Source organism: Salmo salar, chromosome ssa03 (genome assembly GCF_905237065.1).
Source record: "Salmo salar chromosome ssa03, Ssal_v3.1, whole genome shotgun sequence".
Lineage (NCBI taxonomy): Eukaryota > Metazoa > Chordata > Actinopteri > Salmoniformes > Salmonidae > Salmo > Salmo salar.
Window position 1 is genome coordinate 50,953,383 of NC_059444.1, and position 23,536 is coordinate 50,976,918.

At 41.2% G+C, this 23,536-nt stretch overlaps 1 protein-coding gene across 2 annotated transcripts; it reads left to right on the top strand.

Annotated features, from left to right (window-relative positions):
- Positions 1–1,004: 1,004 nt before the first annotated feature.
- bcl2l12 (BCL2 like 12) lies at positions 1,005–23,254 on the top strand. Of its 2 annotated transcripts, none has more exons than XM_014192281.2 (8): positions 1,005–1,585; positions 13,306–13,489; positions 13,672–13,930; positions 17,065–17,278; positions 21,442–21,576; positions 21,648–21,721; positions 21,917–22,183; positions 22,923–23,254. In XM_014192281.2, exons 2-8 carry the CDS (start codon positions 13,308–13,310, stop codon positions 22,962–22,964), a joined length of 1,173 nt encoding a protein of 390 aa, XP_014047756.1. In that variant the 5' UTR covers positions 1,005–1,585; positions 13,306–13,307; the 3' UTR covers positions 22,965–23,254. The 2 variants fall into 2 exon arrangements, with proteins under 2 accessions (XP_014047756.1, XP_014047757.1); XM_014192282.2 differs by lacking the exon at positions 1,005–1,585 and adding an exon at positions 1,908–2,190.
- Positions 23,255–23,536: the final 282 nt, after the last annotated feature.

Genomic DNA, 23,536 nt, shown 5'->3' on the forward strand with positions numbered 1-23,536 from the left:
GGGGGGCCACAATCTTTTGAAACAAAAACGCGCTATTAAGTGTCTATAATCAGGACAAGTGCTTTCATTGCGTACTATTAATATTATTTAAATTATTTATGTTTACAGTAATATATTGGGGGGGACAAATCATATTTTTCCCAGGATGGGGGGTCGTGTCCCCCCTGGGATTTCCGCCTATGGTCTACGCATGAACTCGGAACTGGGAAATCTCCGACTTCCATCTTCAGTGCATCCAAGACCACTGTGAACTCTGAAAAAAACAACCTCCGACTGAGAAAATTCGTTTTGAATGCTTATCCAACTCGGAACCTCAAATTGGGAACTCTGGCCTTTTTCTAGAGCTCTGACTTTCCGAATTTGTTTTTTTCCGAGTTCACAGTTGTCTTGAAAGCACCATTAGCTAGCCAACTTCACAATGACGTCCTATAATGCCGCGTTCAATGCTAGTCGGAACTAGGAAGCTCATTTCCAACTTGCTGATTCATTGAACGAGGCACATGTATAACTACAACCAGTTTTATCAAAGATTTTTACAACTAAGATAGACCACAGCCTGTTGTTTCCAACGGGAACAAATTAGTCATAGTGGGCAGAACAAGCAAGGAGGTGGGCAGAGCCAAGCACGAGCTAGCGAGATCCTATTGGCGCGTTCTTGCAACATTTGCATATTTCCGTCAGGGAACGCCTCTTTGAAGTGAGCGTGTGCAATAACACAATTCGCTTTGGCACTCCTTCTAAACAGCTGTTATTGTTTTGAGTAAAAGTTTGCAAAACGTTGTCCACTCTGTTCAGCACGGATTCTAGTTTTGGTGACAGAAAACTGTATTGAGATCGAATGTTTCATTGATGAGAACATTTGCAGAACGTCGGCCAAAATCCATCTCGTTCTATATTCTCCCACTGCCGGCCAATTGGCTTCTTATTACTACTATATTTGGTAGTGAGTGGAAACGCCATGCGGGTGCTTCATATTTATACGTTCAGTGAATTATCTGTCTCATTGTTCTATCTGTGGTTGTAGCATTTTTGACATTTCCGAGTTTCCTAGTTTCGACTAGTAGTTGAACGCGGCTCAAGTGGGGATCGGGGATTTCTATTGGAGAAGCAATTTCTGCCTATCTTCATACTGTACTGTCTTTGACGTAAATTTGTCTCACCTTGGATATGCGGAAAGCTGGAACTTCGAGTTTCATTTGGTCAAGAGCGGTTGACTTGAAATTGACCCACAAAAGTAGCTAGCAAGACTGGATAAGAAGTAGACAAATTTAAAGAGCGGTCTGTGAGGACTGACAATCGTGGAAGCGAATTAAAACATGTAACGTTAGCTAGCTAAATATGTCTTAAAGTGTTCTATCGAATCAATACAACTTTACAGCGATAGCTAGCTAACGTTAGCCTGCTGTTACTAGCTTGAAGTTGAAAAAGTGGAGAGGAGACGAACGCTTAGCACTATATATATATATATATATATTTTTTTTTTTAAGTTATATTTTAGAAAAGTTAATATTACTCCACTGGGAAGTTTTGCTTATGAGGACTCCGATTTGGCGTGGCGTTGAGCAGTGAGACCGACCCACCACAGGTAACGTTAATATTTAAGTGGCCGCATATTTTGAGGGAAAGTCGACTTTCGGTCCGGTGTTCAGCCATTCAAACATCAGTGGGTTTTAGTGGTGTGCCGATGACCAATGTAGAGTTGCACATTTCCATTTTTGAAAAGATGAAGTAAGTCAAGTGTAACCTTGTGAACATTCATGCCACAAATACCACCTGAACTGATACTTGCATGCCATGACTAAAGAAAGGAGAGGGCGTGGTGACAGTCTGATAAGATGCTGGCACGAAGTTCTTGGACTAAGTAATATCCGTATTTACTACAGCCGTTAGCAGGGGCGCAACTTTGGTTTTAGAAGTGGGCAACTTTGGTTTTAGAAGTGGGGGGCATGGGGTCCTCCCTCAGAATTTGTTTGTGCATCTAAAGCTAATTTCCTGCGTTTCTACTAAGGCTTTCCCCGACAAAAAAAAGACGTGTATTTTTCCATTTATAGACACACCCTGTGTGTTTTAACAAAATCAACTGTATGTACTGACTCGAGGGAGCCAGAGAGATCCGAACCAGAAGGAAAAAAAACCTATTCCCGACCGTCCTTCACCCGTTGCTGCTGGCCTTCGCTCCTGAAGTTGCCGGTAATAGGCTATATCAGTGGTCGGAAACCTTTTCCATTTGAAGTGCCAATTTATCTTGCCGTTTATACCAATCTGCGTGCCAGTTATGATTTTCATATGCACATTTTTGTGGAACAGTTTCATTTAATTTATAGTAGTCTTTGTATCTCAAAATCATTGTCTGTGGTTAATCTACATTGCCAAATATGTAATAATAACCAACATAAAGCCAACATTGCAGCCTGCAGGTAGAAAATATCCTGATAAAAATAAATATCCTATAAATCACATTGGCTACGCATGGCCTGTCTGCAATTGTCTTGAAACATTGTATCAACTGGGTCTCCCCAAAACTCGTGCTAGCAAACTTGGAACATTGTATAAAATATTCTGGGCCCTCAGTTTCCCATGCCAGTGAGCTCAGGACCTAGGCTATTTGTGTAAAGGGAAATAAGTAATCAGGTATTTTATGACGTTTCCACTGGATCAGAGCATTACATTTTTCCCTTTCATGCCGAGTGGTTATCGAAAGGGAGAGAGCTGGAAATGTTGTTCAAATACTTTGAGGAACTATAGTCTTTCTAAGTTGATTCTAAAAACAGACTTTGTTTACTTGCTGTTTGAGGTGAAGAGACATTACTTTGAGAAGCTCCACAGCTCATTAGTGGTGGTGAGTTAAGACAATCAGAAATACTATCAGACATCCCCAAATGGGCACATGTATTGGTCTACATTTGCACGCAGGCCATGTAGCCATGTCCTACGTCTATATGCATAATCAGATGCGCGTCCTTACTCAACATTGACAGGAGGGTTTCAAACAAAAGACAATAAATAATTTGACAACTCGTAAATGTAATGAAAAAAACAAAAACTTGTCCACTCCGACAATGAGAACAAACGGTAAATGACTAATATATTTAATGCATTAACAGAAATAACCATAACCAAACACACATTGCAGATTTAGAAATAATGGGAATTAACGGTAAATGTAGGCTACTATTGGTGATGTACAGTATGTAATGGCTAATTGATAGCAAACAATGCACATAATGAAGTTATGTCTATGAAACAATGAATACCCACAAAATTGCATGCGAGAGCGCATTCTGGAGAGACGTGCCTCTGAGCCATAATCCCTATATTCTTGGACCGTGGCATCTCCGCAGCCTCCTCAATGGATTAATCCACTGAGACAGGCGCAAATAAAACAGGTGTCTCGTGTGCCATGAAAGTTGCACAGTATACCCTTAATCTTGTAATAAATCAAATCTAGTGATTCATAACGTGGCATTTCTGCCATGCATTTTTTTGCTGCTATAAATGCTAGCTTAAACAGTTTCTTCTGATAAGTCTCCAGTATCAACATTTCCAAGCAAACAAAAACAGGGAAAATAGAGAATCTTTAGACATGCTGAGCTAAAATAACATACTCTTTGCCAGAATTCAGCCAGCCTGCTCAAGATCATAACATATGCAAATACAGTGCATTCGGAAAGTATTCAGACCCCTTCCCTTTTTCCACATTTTGTTACGTTACAGCCGTATTCTAAAATTGATTAAATGAAACATTTCTCATCAATCTATACACAATACCCCATAATGACAAAGCGATAACAGGCTTTTAGAATAAAAAACAGGAATACCTTATTTACATAAGTATTGAGACCCTTTTCTATGAGACTTGAAATTGAGCTCAGGTGCATCCTTTTTCCATTGTTTCTACAACTTGATTGGAGTCCACCTGTGGTAAATTCCATTGATTGGACATGATTTGGAAAGGCACACACCTGTCTATTTAAGGTCCCACAGTTGACAGTGCATGTCAGAGCAAAAACCAAGCCATGAGGTTGAAGGACTTGTCCGTAGCTTCGAGACAGGATTGTCAGTTCACAGATCTGGGGAAGGGTACCAAAACATTTCTGCAGCATTGAAGGTCCCCAAGAACACAGTGGCCTCCATCATTCTTATATGGAAGAAGTTTGGAACCACCCAGACTATTCCTAGAGCTCGCCGCCCGGCCAAACTGAGGAATCGGGGGAGAAGGGCCTTAGTCAGGGAGGTGACCAAGAACCTGATGGTCACTCTGGCAGAGCTCCAGAGTTCCTCTGTGGAGATGGGAGAATCTTCCAGAAGAAGAACCATCTCTGCAGCACTCCATCATGCCTTTATGGTAGAGTGGCCACTCCTCAGTAAAAGGCACATGACAGCCTGCTTGGAGTTTGCCAAAAGGCACCTAAAGGACTCTCAGAACATGAGAAACAAGTTTCCCTTGTCTAATGAAACCAAGATTGAACTCTTTGGCCTGAATGCCAAGTGTCACATCTGGAGGAAACCTGGCACCATCCCTACAGTGAAGCATGGTGGTGGCAGCATCATGCTGTGGGGATGTTTTTCAGCGGCAGGGACTGGGAGACTAATCAGGATCGAGGGAAAGGTAAACGGAGCAAAGTACAGAGATCCTTGTTGAAAACCTACTCCAGAAGGCTTAGGACTTCAGAATGGGGCGAAGGTTACCCTTCCAACAGGACAATGACCCTAAGCACACAGCCCAGACAACGCAGGAGTGGCTTCGGGACAAGTCTCTGAATGTCCTTGAGTGGCCCAGCCAGAGCCTGGACTTGAACCCGATTTGAACATCTCTGAAGAGAACTGAAAATAGCTGTGCAGCAACACTCCCCATCCAACCTGACAGCTTGAGAGGATCTGCAGAGCAGAATCAGAGAAACTCCCCAAATACACGTGTGTCAAGTTTGTAGCGTCATACCCAAGAAGACTAAAAGGCTTTAATCGCTGCCCAATGTGCTTCAACAAAGTACTGAGTACATGGTCTGAATACTTATGTACATTTGACTCGTTTCAGGAAACTAGGCGTATGTCGCGGGTCACTACATCACAGGAGAGCCATTTGAACGTAAACTTAAAAAAAAAAAATTCTAAATGCATTTTTTGGCAGAAATGCCTTCTGGAACATGTGAACTTTCATGTGCCTTATTAACATACTTGTATGTCATCTGTAATTACAAATAAAATTACGAGCCTAGTTGTTTTAACCACAGAAAAATAACCTAATGAGTGGGCTTGACATGCCGCGGGATGAGTTTGGATTGGTCTGCCATATAGCACGCTTATGTCAATTTGAGCTGGTTAGTATGTGTAGGTAATCCTGTCCTTAAAAAAATATATATTGTGTATTAAAACTGCATAAGTGTTGCTCTCCACTTTCTGGAGGACCGAGTTTTGAAATCAGGGCAATTAGAGTATGATAGCTGAGGAGATGGAGAAAACACCTGTCTCCGGATTACATCTTCAAAGTAAGGGCAACCACGGCCTCCATGACAGGGAGAGGCATCCATCCATGATTTATACGGATTAGATAGTCTAGCTAGCTACTTTTTCAGATATTACAAGTTTGTAATTGTTAGTCATTTTCATTTCTAGTTAGTGTACTGTTTGCTCGCTAGCTAGCATTAGCTGGCTGGCTCACTAGCTAATGTTATGTGTATGATCTTATTATTCGTATCTCAGAGTCATTTGCTTTGCTAGTTATAGCCTAATGTTAGCTAGCTAACATGAACCTGGTTGGTTAGCTACCTGCAGATTCATGCAGGTTAGTAACATGAGTTGGGATTATGGTTCATTATTCAGCTAGCTAGCTTCACGTCTTAACAAAAGACTCCTGTTCAAGTAACCATTTCAATAAAATGCCACTGCGACTGTTGATAGACAGAGATGGTAAATTTATCTACTCCGATTTACAGAGCAGAGTAACTGACGGATTTACAAACGCTTAACAACCGTTGAATATGGCCGGTGTCAGTAAACGCTGGCAAGAGAACTTAATTAAATTGTTGCCAGCAGTAGAATTAGAGCTGTTTATACCGTTAGGGCTGTTTATACCGTGTCAGTGTGAAAAGTAGGGAATTAGCTAGGATAATTGACAGATCAATAATGTTACATTGCTATACTGACTCAAATAAAATATTGCGCTGTCAAATGTCAGTATATCGGTTTTCAATCATTTGCCCGCAGGTTTCATTGTCTGCTTTCAGGTCTAGTGTGATTCATTTAAGCCAACTTTTTGCTAGCTCTAATGGTGCTTCAACTGGCAAAAACTATCCAAGTTAATTTACTTCTGTTGAAACGGGACAAAAAGCCATCAAAACATTTCCATACACACAACAGCTGTTAGCAGTATCTATCTGACAGATGGCTAGAGCTTAACTGGCTGTGGTAGCCCACTAGCTAGTTAATTCTCTTCAGACAGACCTTCAGTCGAGAGGGTTGAAACATTAGCTAACATTACATGTCAGTTACACTTTTAGATCATCACTGGGAATAAATACTTTTTTTCTGTTAAGTCAAACAGCAGTTGCCTTGCCAGCTACATCAGTCAAATAAAGAGTAGCCTGTTTCTGCTCTGCTCTGCTTTTACAACTCTGAGAAAACGCGCAACACACAGAGACAGCAGCCGCAGACAGCAGCACCATGCTGGTCAGAAGCTTTGCCTTCACACAGCCTGTCCGCAAGCTCTGTGGTGTCTGCGTGGTCCTAAATCCAGCCGGCTGAAACCGCCTACCTGACCACTCTGAGGCGCCCAGATGTTTCTAAAGCTCACCGATAGCATTTTTTGTATCACAGTGTAATGATAACACTGAGGGGGGCACATGCAATTTTAGAATGTGGGGTGACAGTTGCGCCCCTGGCCATTAGATTAATCAAACAACCACACATACACACCGATAGTGCTGAGCGATTAGTCGTTTCAGTTCGATTATTAAAATAACTGGTTTCGGTAATAAAAAACAACAACATTATATACAATATAATGGGGGGTGGCCAGTGCTCTTCTGGCTGTGCTGGGTGGAGATAGTACATGGCCATTAACTTCTTAGGGATCAAATCCTGTTAATGGGATCGATTTGACAACATCCGGTGAAATGGCAGAGTGCCAAATTCAATTATTAGAAATATTTAACTTTCATACAATCACAAGTGCAATACACCAAATTAAAGCTTTACTTCTTGTTAATCCAGCCACCGTGTCAGATTTCAAAAAGGCTTTACGGCGAAAGTAAACCATGCTTTTATCTGAGGACAGCACCCCATCAAACAAACAGACAATCATATTTCATCCCGCCAGGCGTGACACAAAACTCAGAAATAACGATATAATTCATGCCTTACCTTTGACGAGCTTCTTCTGTTGGCACTCCAATATGTCCCATAAACATCACAAATGGTCCTTTTGTTCGATTAATTCCGTCGTTATATATCCAAAATGTCCATTTATTTGGCGCATTTGATCCAGAAAAACACCGGTTCCAACTCGAGCAACATGACTACAGAATATCTAATAAATTACCGGTAATCTTTGTCTAAACATTTCAAACAACTTTCCTAATACAACTTTAGGTATTTGTTAATGTAAATAATCAATACTATTTAAGGCGGGATAAACTGCGTTCAATAGCGGATAAAAACAAAGTGGAGCGAGCTTTCAGGTTGCGCGCCCCTAACAAACAGTACACTTCACTCGACCCTCGTTCTGAACAGCAATACTTCTTCATTACTCAAAGGAAAAACATCAACCAATTTCTAAAGACTGTTGACATCCAGTGGAAGCGATAGAAACCGCAAGCAAGTGCCTTAAATCTAGATCCCCATAGAAAACCCATTGAAAAGAGAGTGACCTCAAAAAAACATTCCTGGATGGTTTGTCCTCGGGGTTTCACCTGCCAAATAAGTTCTGTTATACTCACAGACATCATTCAAACAGTTTTAGAAACTTCAGTGTTTTCTATCCAAATCTACTAATAATATGCATATCCTAGCTTCTAGGCCTGAGTAGCAGGCAGTTTACTTTGAGCACGCTTTTCATCTGGACGTGAAAATACCGCCCCCTAGCCTAGAGAGGTTTTAAGGCCAGATTGTTCTTCAACATGTTCATAGATGACCAGCAGGGTCAATCAGAGGTTGAGACAGCAGGTGCGGTAGAGAGAGAGAATCAAAAACAACAGGTAGCACGTCCGGTGAACAGGTCAGGGTTCCATAGCCGCAGGCAGAATAGTTGAAACTGCAGCAGCAACACGACGAGATGACTCCTTCCTGTTCATAGATGACCAGCAGGGTCAATCAGAGGTTGAGACAGCAGGTGCGGTAGAGAGAGAGAATCAAAAACAACAGGTAGCACGTCCGGTGAACAGGTCAGGGTTCCATAGCCGCAGGCAGAATAGTTGAAACTGCAGCAGCAACATGACGAGATGACTCCTTCCTGTCCACAGTCCATCAGGCCAGCTAGTCCTGAGGCATGGTCCTAGGGCTCAGATCCTCCGGGAGGGGAGGGAGGGAGAGAGAGAGTTAGAGGGAGCATACCATAAATTCACACAGGACACCAGGTAAGACAGGAGAATTACACCAGATATAACAGACTGACCCTTGCCCCCCGGCACAAACTATTGCAGCATAGATAATGGAGGCTGAGTCGGGGGACACTGTGGCCCTGTCCGACGATACACCCGGACAGGGCCAAACAGGCAGGATATAACCCCACCCACTTTGCCAAAGCACAGCCCCCACACCAATAGAGGGATATCAACAGACCACCAACTTAATACCCTGAGACAAGGCTGAGTATAGCCCACAAAGATCTCCTCCACCGCATGAGCCTGACGGGACGCAAATCCGGACCTTGAAATCAGCCCTAGCCTTAACAGGAAGCCAGTGTAGAGAGGCTAGCACTAGAGTAATATGATCAAATGTTTTGGTTCTAGTCAAGATTCTAGCAGCAGTGTTTAGCACTAACTGAAGTTTGTTTAGTGCCCTTATCCATGTAGCCAGAGATTAGAGCACTACAGTAGACTAATCTAGAAGTGACAAAATCATGGATGAGCTTTTCTGCGTAATTTTTGGACAAAAAGTTAGATTTTTCCAATGTTACCAGATGGAAAAAAGCTGTTCTTGAAATATTCCTTATATGTTCGTCAAAAGAGAACTCAGGGTCTAGAGTAACGCAGAGGTTTTTCAGTTTTATTTGAGATGACTGTACAACCATCAATATTAATTGTCAGATCCAACAGCAATTCACTTTATTTCTTGGGACCTAGAACTATCATCTTTGTTTTGTCTGAGTTTAAAAGTAAAACATGTGCTTCCATCCACTTCCTTATGTCTGAAACACAGGCTTCCAGGGAGGGCAATTTTGGGGCTTCACCATGTTTCATCGAAATGTACAACTGTGTGTCGTCCGCATAGCAGTGAAAGTTGACATTGTGTTTCTGAATGACATCACCAAGAAGTAGAATTTATAGTGTAAACAATAGTGGTCCTAAAATGGAACCTTGAGGAACACTGAAACTTTTATAATTGATTTGTCAGAGGATAAACCATACACATAGACAAATAGATATCTTTCCGACAGATAAGATCTAAACCAGGCAAGAACATGTCCATGTAGACCAATTAGGGTTTCCAATCTCTCCAAAAGAATGTGGTGATCGATGGTGTCAAAAGCAGCGCTAACGTCTAGGAGCACGAGGACCGATGCAGAGCCTTGGTCTGGCGCCATTAAAAGTAATTTACCACCTTCACGAGTGCAGTCTCGGTGCTATGATGGGCTGTAAAACCAGACTGAAGCGTTTTCGTATACACAATTTGTCTTCAGGATGGCAGTGAGTTGCTGGGCAACAGCTTTTTTTTTAAATGTTGAGAGCAATTGGAGATTTGAGATAGGCCTATTTAATACAATTTTTTTAATTTTTTTTTATATATATATATATTTTTTTTAAATACATTTTTTCGGTCAAGGTTTGGCTTTTTCACGACAGGCTTTATTACTAGCACTTTTAGTGATGTGGTACACATCCGGTGGGTAGGGAGCCATTTATTATGTTCAACATAGGAGGGCCAAGCACAGGAAGTAGCTCTTTCAGTAGTTTAGTTGGAATAGTATGCAGCTGGAAGTTTTAGAGGCCATGACTATTGCCATAAATGTGTCAAGACATACAGGATTAAAGAACTTGTCTCCATTTATTCTAGGTCCTGGCAGATTTATGCAGACTCAGGACAACTGAGTTATGGAAAATATAAATTCAAAAAGTAGTCCGTAATTTGCTTTCTAACGATCATGAACTTTTCATTGAAGTTCATGAATTCATCACTGCTGATGTGAAAGCCATCTTCTCTTGGGGAATGCTGCTCTTTAGTTAGCTTTGCGACCGTATCAAAAATACATTTTGCATTGTTCTTATTCTCCTCAATTAAGTTGAAAAAATAGGATAATCGAGCAGCGGTGAGGGCTCTTCAATATTGCATGGTTCTGTCTTTCCAAGCTAGTTGGAAGACTTTCCTATTTTCTGGAAGCTTGCTTCAGGGCTCGGGTATTAAAGGTTCAATTTAGATTCCCAGTTAGGTGGTTAACCTCTATGGGCTAGGTGGGACGCTAGCGTGCCACCCGTGGTGCACTCCATCAACAGCAGGTGCATTTCAAGAGCGGCAAATTTGAATCCAAATAAATGTCAAAATTCAAATTTTTCAAAAATACAACTATTTTACACCATTTGAAAGATAAACATCTCCTTAATCTAACCACGTTTTACGATTTCAAAAAGGTTTTACGGCGAAAGCATAAATTTAGAGTATGTTAGGACAGTACATTTACAAGAGTTGTGTGTAATGTTTTGTCAAGTCAAAGACAGGGTCACCAAAACCATAAAACCAGCTAAAATGATGCACTAACCTTTTACAATCTCCATCAGATGACACTCCTAGGACATTATGTTAGACAATGCATGCATTTTTAGTTCTATCAAGTTCATATTTATATCCAAAAACAGCGTTTTACTATGGCATTGATTTTGAGGAAATCGTTTCCTCCAATAACCGGCAGTCAAGTCAGCGTCACAAATTAAATAATTAAAATTAGAAAACATTGGTAAAATATTATATTGTCATTTAAAGAATTATAGATTTACATCTCTTGAACGCAATCAACTTGCCAGATTTAAAAATAACCTTACTGGGAAATCACACTTTGCAATAATCTGAGCACTGCGCCCAGAAAAATACGCGTTGCGATACAGACTAGACGTCATGTTGGGGAGATCTAAAATCGAAAATACTATGTAAATAATCCATTACCTTTGATTCTCTTCATCAGATGTCACTTCCAGGTATCACAGGTCCATAACGAATGTAGTTTTGTTCAAAAAAGCTCATCATTTATGTCGAAAAATCTCCGTCTTGTTAGCACATGATCTAAGCCAGCCGGACTTCTCGTCATGAACGAGGGGAAAAAATATATTTCCGTTCGTTCAAACATGTCAAACGTTGTATAGCATAAATCATTAGGGCCTTTTTTAACCAGAACATGAATAATATTCAAGGTGGACGAATGCATACTCTTTTATAACGTATTGGAACGAGGGTACCCAACATGAACTCGCGCGCCAGGTGTCTAATGGGACATCATCGTTCCATGGCTCTTGTTCGGTCAGATCTCCCTCCAGAAGACTCAAAACACTTTGTAAAGGCTGGTGACATCTAGTGGAAGCAATAGGAAGTGCCAAAATATTCCTCAGCCCCTGTGTTTTTCAATGGGATAGGTTTAAAGTCAATACAACACATCAGGTATCCACTTCCTGTCAGAAAATGTCTCAGGGTTTTGCCTGCCAAATGAGTTCTGTTATACTCACAGACACCATTCAAACAGTTTTAGAAACTTTAGAGTGTTTTCTATCCATATATAATAAGTGTATATGCATATTCTAGTTACTGGGTAGGATTAGTAACCAGATTAAATCGGGTACATTTTTTTTATCCAGACGTGCAAATGCTGCCCCCTAGCCCTAACAGGTTAACCAATTTAATAAAACGTTTTTTTTTTTTTTTTTTTTACTCTGACGTTCTTGGGTAGGTAGAGGGAGTCTGGAAGGTCATCTAGCAATCTTTGGGTTGTCCGAGAATTTATAGCATGTCTTTTGATGATCCTTGGTTGGGGTCTGAGGAGTTTATTTGTTGCAAATGTAATAAAATGGTGGTCCGATTTAGTCCAGGATTTTGAGGAAAAACATTTTAGATCCACAATATTTATCCACGGGACAAAACTAGATCCAGAGTATGACTGTGGCAATGTGTAGGTCTGGAGACATGTTGGACAAAACCCACTGAGTCGATGGCTCCGAAAGCCTTTTGGAGTTGGTCTGTGGACTTTCCATGTGAATATTAAAGTCACTAAAATTGTGAATATTATCTGCCACCACTACAAGGTCTGATTAGGAATTCAGGAACTCGGACTTCCCTGATTTGAGTAGGTTGCATAGATTTAATGACTAAAACATGTATGTATGTGTAAATGTTAGCGACACTGGTGTTCGAGGCGGAAGTGTTCGAACTCTTGTGTGTAGAATGATTGAAATGTGGATAGACTGGATTCTCCAGCCGTGTGTTTGTGTACGGCATTGCTTTCACTTCCCTATGAGTGCCATGGCATCAGCCATGGTGTTTGTCACTGACGTATTCAGGTAGAAACAAAGACTGTTCCATTATTAACACAACCGACACTTGCGCAACTATGGGGAAAAACAGACTGTAAACTATATTTCTTCTCCAACGTTTATTGAAAACATCAATACATTTGCACTTGTTGTCTCAAATACATTGTTACAGTTGTTGGTTAGTTAGCTAGCAAATGTTTTGCCATATTAGCATTGTCATGAAATCATTCAAAACAAGACATGGTATCAAGAACAAGATGAAGCTAGCTGAAATGTGTCACTTACGATTCCCCACAAAGCAGTTTCTTGTAATTTTTGGTAACTATTTGGCCATCCAGAATCACAACTCACTGACTTCTGCCCCATTAAAGCATGCACATCGTTTTAGTGACATTGTCAGCGAACCCATCTGTGGAAGCATGACAGATCTAGGCTGCATACGGTCAGTCTGTCTGTCGGTCAATAAAAGCCATAGAAGTTAAAATCAAATCCCTTGACTAATGAAAGGGTTGGTGTCTTTAGGTTGGGGCTGCCTTTGGAGTTGACTTTAAACATGCACTTGTAGGAGTTGCTATACTGCATACTAAGACACAAAAAATGTCAGGTATAGGCCAATAACATTTCTCTCTCTCTCTCTCAGTGATGTCAACTGATGCGCTCAACCCTTCCTCTCCCAACCCCTCTGTCTCGTCCATCTCTCTGGTTGAGATCAAGGCAGACACTCGTCTGGTGCTGAAAGCTTTCCTCCGCAGCGCACTCTCTAATCCTTCGGCCGAGCGGCTTGGGACGGTGGGTGGAAGCTACAAAGACCACAACAAGTACAGGTAACAACTCTCTCACATCCCCGTCACCTCACATCCCTGCCATTCACCCTCACCCCAGTTGTATGTTTTAAAAATGCCACCCAATATCCTTTAACCTTTTATTTTTAATGGTATCTTTTTTTTGTTGCAATCAATCCAACCATCCTACCTCTTTATCCATCTCCCCTGTCTCTTCCTTCCAGTGAAAAGGAGTCTAGGAAGCGGCCGGACAATGGCTGGGACTCTCTGGATGAAGCAATCAGCTCAGTGGAGGAGAAGAAACACGGCTTGAAGGACCTCATTAAGAGACGACTGCAGCCACGGCCCTCCACCCTGCCTCTCCGTCGCTCAGCTAAAGACAGCGGTGCAGACCAGACACATAATGGTGGCTCCTTGGAGAAGGACGGAAGACCAAACCGAACCAACCCAGGCCTGCCAGGCTTCTTCAGAGACCAACTCGAGGTGAGATGGATTCACGTTGTTAATCACAATGCATTATTCAAAATGTACTAAGAAATTACATGTCACATACAGTACCAGTCAAAGGTTTAGACACACCTACTCATTCAAGGGTTTTTCATTATTTTTACTATTTTCTACATTGTAGAATACTAGTGACAACATCAAAACTGGGAAATAACACATGGAATCATGCAGTAACCAAAAAAGTGTTAGACAAATCCAAATATATTTTATATTTGAGATTCTTCAAAGTAGCCACCCTTTGCCTTGATGACAGTTTTGCACACTCTTGGCATTCTCTCAACCAGCTTCATGAGGTAGTCACCTGGAATACATTTCAATTACCAGGTGTGCCTTGTTAAAAGTTAATTTGTTGAATTTCTTTCCTTAACCTCTATGGGCTAGGTGGGACGCTAGCGTGCCACCCGTGGTGCACTCCATCAACAGCAGGTGCATTTCAAGAGCGGCAAATTTGAATCCAAATAAATGTCAAAATTCAAATTTTTCAAACATACAACTATTTTACACCCTTTGAAAGATAAACATCTCCTTAATCTAACCACGTTTTACGATTTCAAAAAGGTTTTACGGCGAAAGCATAAATTTAGAGTATGTTAGGACAGTACATTTACAAGAGTTGTGTGTAATGTTTTGTCAATTCAAAGACAGGGTCACCAAAACCATAAAACCAGCTAAAATGATGCACTAACCTTTTACAATCTCCATCAGATGACACTCCTAGGACATTATGTTAGACAATGCATGCATTTTTTGTTCTATCAAGTTCATATTTATATCCAAAAACAGCGTTTTACTATGGCATTGATGTTGAGGAAATCGTTTCCCTCCAATAACCGGCAGTCAAGTCAGCGTCACAAATTAAATAATTAAAATTAGAAAACATTGGTAAAATATTATATTGTCATTTAAAGAATTATAGATTTACATCTCTTGAACGCAATCAACTTGCCAGATTTAAAAATAACCTTACTGGGAAATCACACTTTGCAATAATCTGAGCACTGCGCCCAGAAAAATACGCGTTCGCGATACAGACTAGACGTCATGTTGGGGAGATCTAAAATCGAAAATACTATGTAAATAATCCATTACCTTTGATTCTCTTCATCAGATGTCACTTCCAGGTATCACAGGTCCATAACGAATGTAGTTTTGTTCAAAAAAGCTCATAATTTATGTCCAAAAATCTCCGTCTTGTTAGCACATGATCTAAGCCAGCCGGACTTCTCGTCATGAACGAGGGGAAAAAATATATTTACGTTCGTTCAAACATGTCAAACGTTGTATAGCATAAATCATTAGGGCCTTTTTTAACCAGAACATGAATAATATTCAAGGTGGACGAATGCATACTCTTTTATAACGTATTGGAACGAGGGTACCCAACATGAACAGGTGTCTAATGGGACATCATCGTTCCATGGCTCTTGTTCGGTCAGATCTCCCTCCAGAAGACTCAAAACACTTTGTAAAGGCTGGTGACATCTAGTGGAAGCAATAGGAAGTGCCAAAATATTCCTCAGCCCCTGTGTTTTTCAATGGGATAGGTTTAAAGGCAATACAACACATCAGGTATCCACTTCCTGTCAGAAAATGTCTCAGGGTTTTGCCTGCCAAATGAGTTCTGTTATACTCACAGACACCATTCAAACAGTTTTAGAAAATTTAGGGTGTTTTCTATCCATATGTAATAAGTATATGCATATTCTAGTTACTGGGTAGGAGTGGTAACCAGATTAAATCGGGTATGTTTTTTTATCCAGCCGTGTCAATACTGCCCCCTAGCCCTGACAGGTTAATACATTTGAGCCAATCAGTTGTGTTGTGACAAGGTAGGGGTGGTATACAGAAGATAGCCCTATTTGGTAAAAGACCAAATCCATATTATGGCAAGACCAGCTCAAATAAGCAAAGAGAAACGACAGTCCATCATTACTTTAAGACATGAAGGTCAGTCAATACGGAACATTTCAAGAACTTTACACTTTCTTCAAGTGCAGTCGCAAAAACCATAAAGCGCTATGTGAAACTGGCTCTCATGAGGACCGCCACAGGAAAGGAAGACCCAGAGTTACCTCTGCTGCTGAGGATAAGTTCATTAGAGTTACCAGCCTCAGAAATTGCATCGAAAATAAATGCTTCACAGAGTTCAAGTAAAAGACACATCTCAACATCAACTGTTCAGAGGAGACTGCGTGAATCAGGCATTCATGGTCGAATTGCTGCGAAGAAACCACTACACCAATTAAAAGAAGATTTTGGTTCCAACCTCTGTCTTTGTGAGACGCAGAGTAGGCGAACAGATGATCTCTGCATGTGTGCTTCCCACCGTGAAGCATGGAGAAGGAGGTATGATGGGGTGCTTTGCTGGTGACACTGTCAGTGATTTAACCAGCATTGCTACCACAGCATTCTTCAGCGAAACGCCATCCATGATGGAGTGCTGCATCAGATGACCTGGCCTCCACAATTACCTGATCTCAACCCAATTGAGATGGTTTGGGATGAGTTGGACCGCAGAGTGAAGGAAAAGCAGCCAACAAGTGTTCAGCGTATGTGGGAACTCCTTCAAGACTGTTGGAAAAGCATTCCAGGTGAAGCTGGTTGAGAGAATGCCAAGAGTGTGCAGAGCTGTCATTGAGGTAAATGGTGGCTCCTTTGAAGAGTCTAAATATATATTTTGATTTGTTTAACACTTTTTTTGGTTACTACATGATTCCATGTGTGTTTTTTCATAGTTTTATTGTCTTCACTATTATTCTACAATGTAGAAAATAGTACAAATAAAGAAAAACCCTTGAATGAGTAGATGTCCAAACTTTTGACTGGTACTGTAATTGGCTGGTATCCCAATCCCACATTTTAAGAGTTTTGTTGGGTTTTAGGTCAGACAGAAGACCTGTGACCGATTTTTAGCTGCTATTTTAAATTCTAGACAAGACCACATCGGTCCTAGAGCAAAACTGCTGCTCTGAAATCTAGCAGAAAACTATGGAATGTAATAACCACATTCCACAACTTATGATATGTACAAAGATGTGTGTGTGTGTGTGTGTGTGTGTGTGTTGATATACACATACATACATTATCCATCATTCTTACTATTACCTCAGGAAGACATTAGGTTCCCCTCCACGTCAGATGAAGAAGGGAACGATCCGAAACAGCAGAAAAAGTCAAAGAAGTTGAAGAGCCAGCTCTCCTCTTTCTTCAGCATAAAAAAGAAGCCAGAAAAGGATAAAGACAAGGATGAAACGCGTCTTCAGAGGCCATCCACACTGACCATCGACGTAGGGCCAGTACCCGGGGTGCCAGTCATCTCTCCCAGTAAGTATTTTGGAACCGAACAGTCGGCAGCAATAAATGTTTGCCTCAAAGTATGATATTTATTAGGGGTTCAGCAGCGAACACCATTGGCTCATAGTGGCCATATTGTTTGAGCTGGAGTCCTGGTTGAAGAAATGAGTACATTTACATTACATTTTAGTCATTTAGCAGACGCTCTTATCCAGAGCGACTTAGAGTAGTGAATGCATACATTTCATACATTTTTTTTCTCCGTACTGGTCCCCCAGTGGGAAACGAACCCACAACCCTGGCGTTGCAAACACCATGCTCTACCAACTGAGCCACACAGGACCACATAGATGCTATATACCAAATTTAGTATCAATCGGTCTAGCGGTTCTGGTGAAGTAGACGCTTTAAAGTACATAATTAAAAATAGTCCAAAATACATCAAAGCACATTGCATGATCTGTTCGATGTTGAGTTTTGATATTGGACAAGCCTGAAAATTAGTACAGTGGTAGCTCATCCAAGGGGCACAGTGGGCCCGCAACTTGAGCCACGTCATTGCTATTTGCAGCTATACTTATTATTATTCATGTTAGGGGTTCAAGCAGCGAAGCTGGGTGAAACCCTGTTGTTTTTGCTGGCGTTCATTATTGTTATTATTATTATTATTATACATCTTCTGTCAAGGAAAATTAACATGTACATTCCTGTATGATAATAAGGCTTAGGAGGATGAAAGATTGCATGATGGTAAAGGCCATTGGCCACACCCTCTCATGCAATGCCAATTGGCCGAATGGTGGCACTATAACAAACAATTGAAAATTCTACATTTGAAAGCTCATGCCCCTCACCCCGTTTGAGCTAGAGTCCTGAAATTCGGTACCCATGAGGTCCGCCATGATCCATTTTTTTTGCCATTTTGAATTTTGTTAACAATTAAAACGCTACTTCTCTGGCACCGAATGACCAATCTGCATGAAACTTGACATGTGGCATCTATTTACGTCTCTCAACGTAAAAATAGTTCAGACTACAACCTAAAACAACTAGTACCTATTGACCAATAAACATGTGGGCATGGTCTCACACATAAAGGTCTATAAATCAGTCACGGATATTCATATTGTAACAAAACTTGGTACATATTTTGCAAACTCTGTCAAGGCTCAACATATCCAAGCACCTTCATATCAACCACACGGTGGCACTATAATAGGCACATTTCCATATCTCTTGATCTGTTTGACTCAGTAATGAAATTAGCATCCATTCAAAAGGATATAAGACTAGCTAACCTTTTTTTAAAGTATGGTTGAGTTTGTTCACATTATTGCACTGTTGGATGGGAAAAAAACATTAATGCAAGCTCATAGAGCCCATGTTGTTTCAGCTAGAGTCTTTGAAAATATGAGTTTGAAGATATGTATCCATACAGTGCATTTGGAAAGTATTCAGACCGCTTCCACATTTTCTTACGTTACAGCCTTATTCTAAAATGAATTAAATATTTTTTTCCCTCATCAATCTACACACCATAATAACAAAGCAAAAACAGGTTTTGAATTTTTTTCTAACGTATTAAAAATAAAAATAACATTACATGTACATAAGTATGCAGACCCTTTACTCAGTACTTTGTTGAAGCACCTTTTGGCAGAGATTACAGCCTCGAGTCTTCTTGGGTATGACGCTACAAGCTTGGCACACCTGTATTTGGGGAGTTTCTCCAATTCCTCTGCAGATCCTCTCAAGCTCTGTCAGGTTGGATGGTGAGCATCACTACACAGCTACTTTCAGGTCTCTCCAGAGATGTTTGATCGGGTTCGGGCTCTGGCTGGGCCACTCAAGGACATTCAGAATCTTGTCCTGAAGCCACTCCTGTGTTGTCTTGGCTGTGTGCTTAGTTTCGTTGTCCTGTTGGAAGGTGAACCTTCGCCCTAGTCTGAGGTCCTAAGCAAGTTTTCATCAAGGATCTCTTTGTACTTTACTCCATTCTTCTTTCCCTCGATCCTGACTGGTCTCCCAGTCCCTGCCGCTGAAAAACATCCCCATAGCATGATGCTGCCACCACCATGTTTCACCGTAGGGATGGTTCCAGGTTTCCTCCAGATGTGATGCTTGGCATTCAGGCCAAAGAGTTCAATCTTGGTTTCATCAGACCAGGGAAACTTGTTTCTCATGTTCTGAGAGTCCTTTAGGTGTCTTTTGGCAAACTCAAAGCAGGCTGTCATGTGCCTTAAACTGAGGAGTAGCTTCTGTCTGGCTACTCTACCATAAAGGCCTGATAGGTGGAGTGCTGCAGCGATGGTTCTCCCGTCTCCACAGAGGAACTCTGGAGCTCTCTGTGACCATCGTGTTCTTGGTCACCTCCCCGACTAAGGCTCTTCTCCCTGTATTGCTCAGTTTGGACGGGCGGGCAGCCAGCTCTAGCAAGAGTCTTGGTGGTTCCAAACTTCTTCCATTTAAGAATGGAGTCCACTGTGTTCTTGGGGACCTTCAATGCTGCAGAAATGTTTTGGTACCCTTCCCCAGAACTATGCCTCCACACAATCATGTCTCGGAGCTCTACGAACAATTCCTTCAACCTCATCGCTTGGTTTTTGCTCTGACATGCACTGTCAACTGTGGGACCTTAAATAATATTTACCTCTTATGTGCATCATGTGCACATTCAGATAGCCTTGTCCAACTAGGTCTACTATCAATCACCTCGTATACCTTAGCTGGCAACATTGTAACCAATGCCAGCCTTACATGTAATTAACCATCGGCTGCTATAGGATATTAAGCCCACAGGTTAAACAATTTAGCTCTGATTTTCTCCCCATCATAATTGTCGGAGGGGGGTAAATAAGTGACTTCCTTGAAAAGGGGAGAATATGAGCTTTACAACAATGCCAGAATTATTACTGTACTCATAATATTCAGCAGAAATCATGTGTTTTTCCAATCTGAAAAAGCAACCGCAACTCGCTATTGCCATAGATGAAAATAACGCTTATGGCAAAATAGAACTGGATGTGATCTGAGCAAAATGGTTAGTTTGTTACAATTGAAGTGTTCTTGCTGTGCATCAGCTCAAAAGAAAGAGTGATTGAAGTGACCGGGAACCAGTGGTGTAAAATACTTTAAAGTACTACTTAAGTGGTTTTTGGGGGTATCTGTACTTTACTTTACTATTGATATTTTGGGCCACTTTTACTTCACTACATTCCTAAAGAAAATAACGTACTTTTTACACCCTACATTTTCCATGACACCCAAAAGTACTTGTTACATTTTGAATACTTAACAGGACAGGAAAATTGTCCAATTCATGCACTTATCAAAAGAACATCCCTGTCCATCCCTACAGCCTCTCATCTGGTGGACTTAATAAACACAAATGCATCTTTTGTAAATTATGTCTGAGTGTTGGAGTGTGCCCCTGGCTATCCGTACATTTTAAAAACAAGAAAATGGTGCCGTCTGCTTTGCTTAATAAAGTGATTTGAAATTATTTTTACTTTTGATACTTAAGTATATTTAGAATCAAATACTTTTAGACTTTTACTCAAGTAGTATTTTACTGGGCGACTTCCACTTTTACTTGAGTAACTTTTTATTAAGGTATCTATACTTTTAATCCAGTATGACAATTGGGTACTTTTTCCACCACTGCTGGGAGCTGTGTGTGGGAGAGCCAGATCAACACAATCAGCTCGCGCAACAGAAACATGTTATCGATCAATGAGAGGATTGCATTATGTATTCTACACAGCTATGCATGCTTATGATTGGACAAAACAGATGAAAATGAGCTTCATGCCGAAGTGAATGTCTATTAGTCTCACGTGGACTTCTCGTCTTGTTACAAATTTAGTCAACTAAAATGAAAAGCAATTGGTAAGAGTTCGTTTTTTTTTTCAGAGCGTCTCGTTATCGTAATTTAGTTTGTCAGGAACAATAGGTTGTTGACGACTATTTTTCGTCATAGTTATTGTTGACGAAATTAACACTTCAACACACCTGATTCAAAGTTGAATGTCCAGACTGAAGACAATGCATGTTTTTAGTTGATTATTTCAAACATGAGTGTTGGATCAAAAGCTGGAATTAAAGCCTGCAACATCCAGTAGCTCTCCAGGACCAGAGTTGGAGGCCCATTCTATTACATTCCTACTGTTCTCTCCTCCCATCCCTCTCTGTAGCTCACCCTCCTGAGTTCTATGAGGAGGTGGCTGAGACTCTGGACAGGATTGCTCAGCGGTCCCACAGTATGAAGAGACCCCAAAGGTCCAGCCCACGACCCAGCCCTGCTACCACCCCGGTCAAACCTCCCCCTGGTGAGTGGAAACACACATGCTATGCTGCTGTATGGCTATTCTTTATTTTTATCCATCTCTCCTGTCCTCAGAACCTGACAAAGAAGGAATGGTGCGCCAGCTGGTCCAGGTACTGTCTATGGAAGGGGACGCCATCAACTACAAGGTAAGGCTTCTGGTGTAGGACTAGATCTAGATCACCTGACACTGCAGTTTCTAACTACCTACACAGTTTAACTACCTACGTACACCTTTACGAACTACCTACACCATTACAAACTAACTACACCTCTACTAAGTACACCTTTACTATGCACACCTTTACTAACTACCTACCCTTGTATTGTGTGTGCCCCCTCAGATCCAGTCGGACCCCTTCCTGCGCTCTACACTGAACCGTCTCTCATACCCGTCCTTCGCCAAGCTCCTGGACACCTTCGCCAGCCAGGAACAGGCCACGCCCTCACCTTTGCCGTCTCCTGCTAGCAGCCCCACGCTGAGACGAGTGGCCGTCACCATGGAGGTGTCGCGGCGTGTCGTCACGGCGACAGGGATGCAGCGCATGCAGGGCTACGCAGAGCGCTATATGGAGAACTTTGCCCCCTGGGTGAAGAGCCAAGGAGGATGGGTGAGTGTTTGCTCCAATTGCCCTGTCCCTATCAGAACTCTCTCTCTAAACTATTTTTGCAAAATGCAAGTTGGCCCTAACTTTTAATGCAGATTTAGCTTAGTGTTTGTTTTCCATTTCTCCTAATCAGCTAAATATATGAAGAATATATACATGTATTTGATAAGAGTAACTTGTTTGGTTGTGTAGACTGGTTGGTTGTTGAGCAACAAAACCGACATGTGCGCAACTATGGGGGAAATCAGACGGGGTTCACTTAGTTTGTTGACAACATATAAACTATATTTCATCTCCAATGTTTATTGAAAACATAAAGTTGCACAACGAGCACTATTTTTGTGTTGTTGGTTAGCTAGCTAGTGAATTCTGGACATATTAGCATTGAAGTGACATCAGTCAAAACACCTCAAAGCAAGACATGGTATCAAGAACAAGATAAAACTAGCTGAAACGAGCCACGTACGATTCCCCACCTGGCGGCATCTTGTCATTGTTGCTAGCCTTTGGCCATCCAGAATCGCAACAACACATGGACTTCTGCACCATTGAAGCGTGTGAAACGTTTTCGTGACATTGTAAGCTAACCCATCTTTTAAAAAATGTAAAAATGTTCTAAAGATTAAAGGTTGTTTCCAAACACAACCACCAGGAGGCAGAAGAAGTCACTGACCACAGCAGGCATCTGGTGCTGATTTTCCCTCAATTTCTAAATCCCACATCTCCCATTTTCCTTCTGCAGGAAAGTATTGTCCAGTTGGAAGAGATTTTGGAGTGCGACTGACAACCCTACACCATCAAGGCAGCTCGGAAATCCTCACTACTTCCTTTTAACGGTGAACTCTAATCTCTGACTAAGGCCTGGAGTTGTTTCCTATCAGGTCAGGTACAACTCAAGGGCCTTCCTGACATCAGTCTCTCCTTTGGTGAGAGACTGAGAAGGCATTAGCTTTTTATAACTCTACGACACGTGAATTATGTCACTTGTATTTATGTCTGAGAATCACGTGTACTTGTACAATTTAAAAAAAAATGTTTTTATCAATGTTTTTCTATAAACATGTTTTACAAAAACTGATGTTTACAGTGTGGTCTGTGGTTTGGGTTTCATTACTTGGTGTTATGACTGGAGATCATAATTAAATGGTGTACTCTGATAGTCAATTTATAATGATATGAGATATTTATTTCATTAGAATGACGAACCCTGTTGCAAGTCAATGACCTCTTCAGTTGTCTATTGGACAGCAATAAGTATATGAAAGCATAGGCTCCTCTCAGAACTATAAGAGAAGTGAATTCATACGCACAATATGGAAACAAGTTGTTGGAACTATTACCACATTCATAATCAGA